Source organism: Rhinoderma darwinii, chromosome 7 (genome assembly GCF_050947455.1).
Source record: "Rhinoderma darwinii isolate aRhiDar2 chromosome 7, aRhiDar2.hap1, whole genome shotgun sequence".
NCBI lineage: Eukaryota > Metazoa > Chordata > Amphibia > Anura > Rhinodermatidae > Rhinoderma > Rhinoderma darwinii.
The window spans coordinates 129,791,646-129,803,486 of NC_134693.1; the positions used below are offsets into that span (position 1 = coordinate 129,791,646).

The window sequence follows — 11,841 nt, forward strand, 5'->3', positions numbered from 1 at the left end:
ACCACATGCAATGCTGCAATTTTGGGAATTCCTCCATCTAGTGACCAGCACTGGGAAATATTATAAATTAAATCCAATTTATAATATTTCCCGACTCATGAAAAAAATTAAAACAATGTTTAATCACCTACACACTAATTGTTTAACCCATTAGTGTCTAAGCCTGTTTTGGCCTTCAGGACCAGCCCCATTTTTGCAAATCTGACATGTGTCACTTTATGTGGTAATAACTCCAGAATGCTTTTACCTATCCAAGAGATTCTGGGATTGTTTTCTCGTGACATGTTGTACTTTATGATACTGAAAAAATTTTGTCATTAAATTCAATATTTATTTGTAAGAAACGCCAAGATTTAGAGAAAATTAGCAAAAATTAGCATTTTTCTAAATTTTAATGTATTTACTTGTAAAACAGATAGTAATACCACACAAAATACATACTAGTTTATATATCCCATATGTCTACTTTATGTTTGCGTCGTTTTTTGAACATTCTTTTATTTTTCTAGGACGTTACAACGCTTAGAACTTTAGCAGCAATTTCTCATATTTTCAAGAAAATTTCAAAAGGCTATTTTTTCAGGGACCAGTTCAGTTCTGAAATGGCTTTGAGGGCCTTATATATTAGAAAGTCACCATAAATCACCGCATTTTGAAAACTGCACCCATGAAAAGTATTCAAAACAGCATGCACAAAGTATTTTAGCCCTTTAGGCGTTTCACAGGAATTAAAGCAAAGTAGAGGTGAAATTTACAAATTTCATTTTTTTTCTTCATTTGTAATAAATTTTTTCTGTCCCACAGAAGGTTTTACCCAAGAAATGCAACTCAATATTTATTGCCCAGATTCTGCAGTTTTTAGAAATACCCCACATGTGGCCCTAGCGCGGTCATGGACTGAAACACAGGCCTCAGAAGCAAAGGAGCACCTAGTGGATTTTGGGCCTCTATTTTATTAGAATATATTTTAGGTACCAGGTCAGGTGTGAGGAGGCCTTGTGCTGCCAAAACAGTGGAAACCCCCCAAAAGTGACCCATTTTGGAAACTATACCCCTCAAGGAATTTATCTATGGGTATAGTTAGCATTTTGAACCCACAGTTTTTTTGCTAAATTTATTTGAATTAGTATGTGAAGGTGAAAATCGACTTTTTTTGTGAAAAAATTAGGAAATTTTAAATTTTTACAAGGAATAAAGTAGAAAAAACACCCCAACATATGTAAAGCAATGTCTTCCGATTATAGCAATACCCCATATGTGGTAATAAATTGCTGTTTGGACCCACAGCAGGCCTCAGAAGAGAAGGAGCACCATTTGGATTTCTGATTTTGCTGGAATAGTTTTCAGTGCCGTGTCGCGTTTGAAATGCACTGGAGGGAAGAAAACCGTGGAAACCCCCAATAGTGACCCCATTTTGGAAACTATACCCCTCAAGGAATTTATCTAGGGGTAAAGTTAGCATTTTGAACCCAAAGTTTTTTTGCTAAATTTATTTGAATTAGTATGTGAAGATGAAAATCTACTTTTTTTCTGAAAAAAGGTAGCCATTTTTAAATTTTACAAGGAATAAAGGAGAAAAAGCACCCCAACATTTGTAAAGCAATTTCTCCTGATTACGTAAATACCCCATATGTGGTAATAAACTACTGTTTGGACCCACACCGGGGCTTAGAAGGGAAGGAGCGCTATTTGGCTTTTGGAGCTCAAATTTAGCTGGAATGTTTTTGGGTGTCATGTCGAATTTGCAAAGCCCCTGAGAGACCGAAACAGTGGAAGCCCCCCAAAAGTAACCCCATTTGGGAAACTACACCACTTAAGGAATCTATCTAGGGGTATAGTGAGCATTTAGGCCCCACACGTCTTTTGCAGAATTTATTAGAATTAGGCCGTGAAAATTAATATCAACATTATTTCCACTAAAATGTTGAATTTTTTCAATTTCACAAAGGATAAACGAGAAAATGCACCCCAACATTTGTAAAGCAATTTCTCCCGAGTACGGCAATACCCCATATGTGGTCATAAATGTTTTTTCATTAGAAAGTAATTAACCCTTTACGAACTGATTCATGTTTTGCTTTTTCGTTTTTCCTCCCCGCTTTCCAAGAGCCACTACTTTTTTATTTTTCTGTCAATAGAGCGGTGTGAGGGCTTATTTTTTGCGGGACGAGCTGTCGTTTTTATTGGTACCATTTTTTGGTACGATGCCATATCGGTGGACATAAACGGCTGTTTGGGCACGCTGTAGGGCTCAGAAGGGAGGGACGCCATTTGGCTTTTGGAGCGCATATTTTGCTTGGTAGTAGCTCTGGCGTTTTGCTGGTATTTCAGTTTATAATGTTGGGGCACATGTAGGCTGGGCAGAGTACATCAGGGGCATAATAAGAGGGTATAATAATGGGGTAAATAAATAATAATCCCCAGATATGTGGCCGGTGTCGCACTGATAAATGGTGCCCGATCTTATCCACTTTTGGAACACTCTGCACATTTTGCATCGCCATAATCTGGGAGCCGGAACTTTTTTTATTTTTTCACCACCGGAGCCGTGTGAGGGCTTATTTGTTGCGGGACAATCTGTAATTTTCATTGGTACCATTTTGGGGTACATGCGATTTTGTTGATCACTTTTTATTCAATTTTTCGGCAAGCCAGGTGACAAAAACCATCAATTCTGACAATGATTTTTATTTATTTTTGACGGCGTTTACTCTGGGCTATAAATGACTATTATACTTTATTCTGCGGGTCGGTACGATTACGGCGATACCATTTGTATATACGTTTTTTTATGTTTTGCAGCGTTTGAGCAATAAAATAACTTATTTAGAAAATAATGTATTTTCTGTGTCACCATATTCTGAGAGCCATAACTTTTTTATTTTTCAGTCAAAAAAGCTGTGTAAGGGCTTGTTTTTTGCGGGACGGGTTGTAGTTTGTATGGGTACTATTTTGGCGTACATGCGACTTTTTGATCACTTTTTATTACATATTTTGTGAGGGGTGGTGACCAAAAAATAGTGATTCTGGCATTGTTTTTCGTTTATTTTATTTGCGGTGTTCACTGTGCGGGAAAAATAATATTATAGTTTTATAGTTGGGGTCGTTACGAACGCGGTGATACCAAATATGTGTACTTTTTTTTTACGTGTTCATTTTTTTCCCTATAATGAAAGACTTATTATAGGAAAAAAAGCAGTTCTTGTTTATATCACTTATAACTTTTATTTTTACACTTTTTTTTAAAACATTTTTATTCTTTTTTTTACTTTTTACACTTGTCCCACTAGGGGACACTTAGACTTGCAGCTCTGATCGCTGCTGGAATACATTACACTACACACGTAGTGTAATGTACTCTGACTGTCATTGTGACGTGACGGTCACACTGACCGGAAGCCTACGACGACCACCCTCGGGGTGGTCCTCATAGGCTTCTGTACATGGCAACCCGGAAGCCATTGTCTGGTGTCCGGTTGCCATGGGTACCATCGCCAGCCCCCGTGATTTCACATGGGGGCTGCCGATCGGCGCTAAAGACCTTAATTGTGGCGTTCAAAATCGAGCGCCGCAATTAAGGGGTTAACTGCCGATATCAGCGGCGACAGGCCGCTGATCGGCAACGGGGAGAGCAGGGCTGACACCCTGCACAGTTAACCGCCGCTGCGGTGTAGCGCCGCGCGGCGGTTAACTGTCAAAGCACTGACGTAACTGTACGTCAAGGTGCGCGAACTTACTGCTCACCATGACGTACAGTTACGTCATGGTGCGTTAAGGGGTTAACTAAAAAAAAAAAAAAACATGTTTTGCTGGCAACACATTCCCTTTAACTTAGTTGCTCTCCTTAAATCTCTGGTTTACCTGCACTATGTGGCGCCGTGTCTCCTTTTCTCAATATACTGTGTGGGGCAGTGTCAGGGGGTATATTATATACAGCAGGCACAGGGAATAATTATTAATTCAATGGCGTAGCATGCAAAGAGGGGGTGTGGCCTAAATAATCGTAATCGAGGTCACATGTTCAATTAATCGTGATTTTGATTTAGGTCATAATTGCCCGGCCCTAACACAGAGTTACAAAAATCTCCAACCAAGGCTGAAGGGTTTCAGACAAATTACCAAATGCCCACCCCTTGTCCCGGGATTATTTGGAGATCCCATCGGATGTGTCTGCTCTAGTTGGGCAGGTACACGGCTCATATAAGTTACAACCCACCTGTTTTAGCAACTGCAATTCTTCGTCCAGCTCGCGGATCTTCTTGGTCTGTTTAGTGATTGTGTTTTCATGCTCCTTTTCCTTGGCTCGCAGCTTCTTGATGATATTTGAGTTGTGTAGTTGTTGTTTGGAAAGTTTCTCTCCTGCGAAAGCAGAAAATGTGATGTCATTAACATGGAGTCAGTTAGGGGTGAATGAGATCTTTTTCTTGCTTATAATAAGTGATGAATGACCAATGCAGAACACTAAACAGACTGTAGTGGGATTTCACTGGTGATGTAACTTATGAGATGACATTGCGCATACAGAGGGTCTGTCACCAGAGGGCGGTATATTACAGCCTTCAGCATTTTTCACACCCATTGCATAGGTAAAAAAATAGTAGATTGGTTGGGGTCGGACTACTGGGACCCCCACCGTTTGCCAGAACGGGGGACCCCAGGCCTCCGTTCCCACCAGCCACAAAACAGCGGCTAGGAGTTTGAATGGAGTCGAGGCCGGGCATGCGCGGTGCTGCTCCAGTCAAAGTCTAGGAGATTGATGGAAGAAGCCGAGCTCTGTATATAAAAAAAAATAAATTCCCTTGACTTAAATTTAGTAAGTAAGGTGCCCGTGAGCTGATCAGGTGATATCACTTGGCCAATCAGTGAGAGGGATGTGCCATTTTCCATACAGTATTTGCTTCGCGGTGGTGGCCAATGAATTGAAATCAGATTATTATACATATCTTAATCAGCGAAGGGACACCCTATCCCATCTATCCACTCACCTTCCTCCATGAGCCCTTTAATTTGCTCGTCCTTTTCCCTCATTATTTCAGCGGTTTCACTGGACTTCAATCTGGTAGACAGCTCCTCCTTCGTGGCTTTGATCTCCTGAGAGTATAAGAAGTTATTATCACAGGGTGCTTCTTGGGGTCTAAAGAAGGAGGTGGGTTATTTCAATTTTGTGTGACAGCTTAAAGGGGTTGTCTGATTAAAAAAAAACATTTACAAATACCCTACGGCCTCATTCACACATTGCAGATTTGGTCAGTATTTTGAATCGGAATTTTGAAGCCAAAACCAGGACTGGATCCTAAACACAGGGGTAAAATAATGGAAAGCTTTATACGTCTGCTCTTCGTCGCATCCACTTCTGATTTTGGCTTCCAAATAATGATGCAAAATACTGACCAAATCTGCAATGTGTGAATGAGGCCTATTAGTGAATTAGCGTTAATAGAGGTGAGTCCATTATTAAAGGGTAACCAAACTTTTGACATGTCATAGGGACACGTCAAGACTTTTTAGTCAGTGTTGGTCTGAGCACGGAGACCCCTACCAAGCGGTAAAACGAAGTGGCAGAAAAGTTCGGGCGAGCGCTGTGCCGCTTTGTTTCGGATTGGCCCTCCTCAGAAAGCCGAGTGAGCGGTGTATGGTCTCACAGACCGCACCGAGCAAAGACCATCAGAAACTAAGCGGCAGAGCGCTCACCCAAGCTCTTCTGTTGCTTCGTCGTAGCAATTGGTGGGGGTCTCAGGGCTTGAACCCCCAATGATCAAAATTTTGGACATGTCATAGTTTTTTCAAAAGTTTAGTTACACTTTAAAGATCCTCGTCTTCTTGCCAGAGCGGAGAGCAGCTACAAATATCATCTGTCGCTCTGGAGGATCCGGCATGTCAATAACTTACATACAGCTCATTTATTACAATAGGAAAATGTGTAATGCTTTATTTCCCCTGTGGTGGCGCTACAGGGAAATTGAACACTTGCTGCCGGGTTCCACCACAGATTACAGCCGATCGCTGTGACTGTCCAGAGCAGAAAACATCCTATCAAATTTAGGGAGACTCAACCACTATGGTTAGAAATAGTAGATACAAAACAATGGCGGCTATAGTAAGGCCACCCCACTTTGACGGATATGACCTGCTAAGCCGTTTAGAGTCCAATTGTTGGTACCATGCTCCATTTTTTGTTTGATCATGAACCAGTTTGCCGACTTGGGACAGAAACTCCTCCCTCGGATTTTATAAATTTCCCCAAAACGTATTTAACGATCACATTCATTTACCTTTTTGGCGGTGTCTCTCTCTTTACACGCTTGTTGTGCCCTCCTCTCGGCTTCAGCTATTCGATATGTGAACTCGTCTTTCAGCAATGAGACGCTGCTGCTTTCTTCTTTAACTCTAACAAGTTCACTGCAAACGAAGGCAAATTAAATTCCTTATACATAAACAAGTATAAAATAAAAAAAATTACATTCAGGATTTACGGAAAGCAGCGGACTTGGTCTCCGAATTCTATCGTTCGCTAATAAAAATGGATCAGAAAACTAAAAACACATAGGGGGAGTTTCATCTAGTACAAAGGCAAAGTAGAGTTGTTCATGGCAACCAATGAGGTTGCTGTTTGCATTTTCTAATGGTCCTATGAAGAATGAGAGCTGGAATCTGATTGGTTGCTATGGTCAACTACACCACTTTCCCTATGCACCAGTTTTGATAATTCCCTCCCATAGAGTCTCAATTATCAAAGCTATCTAAAGGCTGGTTTACATGGAGTCGACTGCGCTATTGATTCTGTCGTTAAAACGGAAATCTGCTGGAACTGTAACGAATGGAAACCATTAGCGATGTTTCCGTCACCATTGCTATCGATGGTGACTGAAACGGAAGCTGTGGTTTCACTTTCACTTTCCATTGCGGGGTTCACCCCACGGAAACCTCCGACGGAACCCCGGAACGGAAAGCGAACGGTGATGTGAACAGGCCCTTTGGCTGAGTTCACACACGTTTGTGTTGCGTGTTTTGGTTGATGGAGGCATCACAGTTTATCTACCAAAACACATGGTAAAAACGGAACAAAAACGTAGTGTGAACCCAGCCTTAGGAACGTTCGTTCCGGATTATTGGCCCGGGTAAATTGGGCTTAAGAGCAAAACAGTCCTTGTTACCCATTGCAACCAATCATGGTGTAGCTTTCATTTTAAAAAATGAAAGCCGGGCTCTGCTATGGTCAACAAGGCCATTTTGTTTGTCACTTTCGATAAATCACACACATACAAAACACACAAATAAAAGTCGAGTACTCATTTTACAAAACAGCGCTGTGCCGGAATTACAACACCAGCCTATTCAGACACCTATTCCGAGCACAGCGCTGGGTTTGGAATAAGTTGTGGCGGGCGCTGCACTTTTTGTTTCTAGGCGTCTTACATCTAGAATTCTCACAGAAGAAAAGGATAACGGTCCGCAGATTTTTGGGGCACTGCCCTCACAGCAGGAGTATTGGGGATGGGCAGAAGTCTCACCGACAGTCAGTGTAGAGAATACTCCCATCATCCACGCACACAAGTACTCACTCTCGGAGGTTGTCAAGAGTCTCTTCTAAAAGTGCTTTTTCTTTGCTGACAGATAACAGTTGTGTTTCTCTCTTCTCCAGCCGGCCAGTGAGCTCAGTGATTATCTGCACAAAGCGAGAGAAATGACTTGTTATAAAATCATTGTAAAGTTTTATGGCCTACGATGAATCTCTAGTGTAGACAGAACAGAAAGGACGACCCCTTTAAACCCTATCATGGAAAATCCCTGTCCTTGTTTTATTAAAGGGGTCGTCCGATCAGGAAATCCTTGTCCATGAGTCTTATTAAGGAAAAATAAAAGGGACGGGTCCCCCTCTGAGCCAGAACAAAGGGCTGCTCTGTATTAGTGGCTCCTGCTTTGTCCGTCCACACATGACATGGTCGTCGACCACGTGAATAGGCAGCATGTATGTAATGCTACATTTCTCCTGCAGCAGCCAGAGGTGTCTTCAGACGGTATTGCCAGGGGGGGGGGGGGGGGGCTAGTGAAGCCGGACCACAGCGATCATCTGATCGCCAGTCCGGTTGCCTTTGCGAGATTACCCCTTTGACTGTTCAGGATCTTGTGGTTACTCAACTCTTTTCATCTCTTCAGTGGGAGATTTATCTGCTCAAAACTGGCGCAAAGTAAAAGTGTAGGAACCAATCAGATTCCAGCTCTCATTTTTCAGGGGCCCTTGGGAGAATTAAAGATGCAATCTGATTGGTTGGTAAATGTTTCATTCGCACTAGTTTTGAGTCTTTAGGAATATAAATCGATCCAAAGCTTTACAGAATCCTAATTTCTTGGTCACAAACAGTACTTTCTTTTGCCGCTAAGTCCCTTTAATACAATTAAGCAGGGGTTACATGGCAATGGCCAATGTGAGAGGTCCTATGATATCTTTTATAGCGAAAGTCACATGGATTATTTACATGTCAACCTGCAATGATGTTCTGTGCGACTCCGAGCCATCTCGGGCACCTCCATATTTGTGGACCCAAATGAATGCAGCTCTTTCCATTGTATTTTATGGGAGTAACTCTGGAGTGTCAAACAGGGGAGTAGGGGATCCCATTCTTCTGATAAGTAAAAGTCCTAGAGGTATAACCACCCCACCTATCAGACATTTATGGCATACACTGTTGATGTTTCAGATGGAAATACCCCTTTAAGTTGCATTGCGGCCCATGTGAGTGGTACAATCTGACAATGTGGCCCTCGCACCAACAAAAGATTGTATACAGTGGGTCTAAACTAATGAATTTGCGCGTGTGACATTCGTATGTTGCACTATTTCATAACTTTCTATGATAGTGGGGGGATGGGGACATTTTGAGACAAACACAAGCTACTGTCAACCGCAACCATTGAATCATTTATCAAAACTGTCTCAACAGGAAACCAGGCCTATAGCAACCAATCAGCGCTCAGCTTTCATTTCTCAGACTGCTCTGGACAAATGATAGCCGCACTGTGATTGGTTGCTCTGGGCATCAAGGCCAGTTTTCCTGCTGTGAAAAAAGCAGCACACAATATGGTGATACGGTGGAGATGTTGGTCTATGCCAAGTGATTGCTCGCCTGTCCTAGTTGCGCTAGCACAGGCACAACTCTAATGTTGGCGTGGCAAGTAGTCGTTTGGACCGTGGGCTGCGGCAGTGGAATATGGCCGGGTAAATGGCAGGAATACCAGGAGCCATATTTTGGTTCTGGGATGCACAGCCATTATAGAAGAACTTCCGGGTCGGAGATAGTAGGTAGATAAGGATTCCATTTGTAAGGCCTCATGCACACGGCCGTGCTCGTAATCAGTCTGCGATTAAGGGCACGGCCGGCCGCCTGCCCACATTTCCGGCCCGTGCTCCCATACAAAGTATGGGAGCACGGTCCGTAAAAAGCAAAAGATAGGACATGTCCTATCTTTTGCGGAGGAAAGATTTGGAAATTCTTCTATAATGGCGGCACATCCCAAAAACAAAATCATTTACAGATATTCCTCCACTGAAGTTTTCCTGTTGAACAAATTTAAAGAACAACGAAGCCCAATGATATTAACCCCTTCAAGACATTTGTTGTACATATTACAGCCAACATCTCACTGCGGCGGCTGCGATTGGCAATTCACTTATTGGCCCACATTTACCAAGCAGCTGGCATAAAGTCTTCCGGATTTGAAAAGTGACGAGAAAAACAAGTGGGTGTGATCTCCAAGAAAACATGTTCGGCTGCAAGACATTTAGGTGAAGATGGAACAAATTTTGGTGCAAATCTGTCAGCTTATAGTAGGCGTAGATTTGATTTTCTGACTTTAGGCTACATTCACACGTTGCGTATTTTGCTTCGGAAAATATGCAACAAAACCGCAGCAATACGCAGGAAATACTCAGGTAAAAACCGCACCTAATCATGCGTTTTTTTTTATGCATTCTCGGTGCGGCTTTTAAGTTTTGATGCGTCTTTCAGCGCGTTTTTATGTTTTGGTGAGATTTTGCACAGCAATAAGCAGATACAATTCGCAAGCGGAAACGCAAGATAAAATGTCATGCTGCGGATTTTAAAATCCGCACCGAAGGTCAATTTATGTGCGGAAAAATACTGCAGCGTGTACGTGAGATTTCCTGGATCTCATTGACTATGCTGGTACTGTATTACGCTGCGGTTTTGCTGCACGCAAATACAGGTGGCAAAACCGCACATAATACGCATCGTGTGCATTGACCCTCTTAGGGAGTTTGAAACGCTCCAAATTTATTGAGAAGCGTGCACTCTTAAGAAATTTCGCGCAAATCACTCAAACTATCATTTTATGCCCGTAAAGCCTTTGTCTCAGAGAATGCCCATATCTCATTAATTTAGAAACGAGAGCGATAATGATGTTATATTTGCTATAGAGATATTGGTATTTTTCTCTTTCGTTGCAGCAGCCATTTTGCGACAGTCCTAACTGGATCCACCGTCGTATTGCTTGCCAGAACTCGTTATTTTGCTGTTAACATTTATTCACAGTGACAGTTTTCATTAGTCGTTAAGAATCTGATCCAAAAGTGACAACCAATATGGCACCGGATCCAGTTAGGACATTTGCAAAAATGGCCGCCATAATTGAATAGAAAAATTACAAATTGTTTTTGTAATATCCTGTAAATTTGAGTTTTGAGTGGAGGCGCTCTCTAATCTTAGCCTTAATCTCTTTTAACCCTTCCATCGGAGATATACGTCAGGAGGTACACACGTCGCATGAACTCCCTGGGCATAGCGCTACCTGAATCTCTGTGCCCAGGGAAGCCCCTGATGTTACTGTCCATATATGGACAGTGATGTCAGGGGATTTACTCTACAAAGTACCCGGCCAGAGCATCACAAACGCTCTCATCAGAGACTTCTGTCTTGGAAAAGCCCTGGACATTAATGTCATATATGGACAGTGACGTGAGGAACTTTGAAATGCCAGAATCCCCATTGCCGACGCTCTGGCCGGTAACTCCGTTTCCAAGGGAACCCCTGACGTCGCATCCCACATATAGACAGTGACGTCAGGGGCGTCTTCAGTACCGGAGTCTTCGGCCAGAGCGCTACCATTGCTCTGGCAGGCGACTCCGTAGTAAAAAGCCGCTGACATCACTGTCCATATATGGACAGTGATATCAGGGGCTTTCCCGGGCCAATCACTACTTGATCCTCTTCCTGGGGACCCCGGCCCTGGGGTAGCTCCCCAAGGTATACCTGAAAGATGCCATACAGTGGCATCTGTCACACATATACCCCATGATAAACGTAGGGCACAATTGTGATGTGAATCAGGCCTAACAGGGCTACTCTATCCCCTATCAAGACCGCCTACATAAGCTACAGCTTCTGCAAAAGAGCGGCTCTCACTCCGTAGGATTTGAGTGAGATGCCATGTGATGCTGCTTCAGTGCCGAACTCCTCTACAGTAACATCTGATCCTTACAAGGTTTTCTGCAGAGGGATAACCTAAGGCTATCAACTAGATGTCTGGGTACTGTGAGGACCCCTTTAAAAGTAAAAAAAAAGCATTTGCCACACAAACTTCATTTGCAATGTTCTAGGGTAAAATAATTTTCCATTTACATTCCAGAAATGAAAAACTAATAACTTAAAAACAAAACATTAAACTGATCATCAAAATGCTTAAAAAAAAGTAAACATTATAAAAGAGCTGCTGATGTCATTCACACCTATGTATATAAAAGAAATGGGGGACCTGTGAGATGTAGTAGTGAGATTATGGGGGGGGTTTCTGGACTCCCTTTAAATCAACCCATTGATGAACACT

The 11,841-nt window shown here is 42.4% G+C and overlaps 1 protein-coding gene across 1 annotated transcript in view; it reads right to left on the reverse strand.

Moving 5' to 3' along the window:
* The window catches only part of TMF1 (TATA element modulatory factor 1), a 29,258-nt gene that overhangs the window by 12,871 nt on the left and 4,546 nt on the right, over window positions 1-11,841 (reverse strand). Inside the window, exons 3-6 of the mRNA XM_075834015.1 lie at window positions 7,563-7,666; window positions 6,273-6,399; window positions 4,986-5,091; window positions 4,217-4,359 (exon numbers count right to left, since the gene is read on the reverse strand). Of these exons, the coding sequence (XP_075690130.1) occupies window positions 4,217-4,359; window positions 4,986-5,091; window positions 6,273-6,399; window positions 7,563-7,666 (480 nt within the window). The remainder of the gene's footprint in view (window positions 1-4,216; window positions 4,360-4,985; window positions 5,092-6,272; window positions 6,400-7,562; window positions 7,667-11,841) is intronic.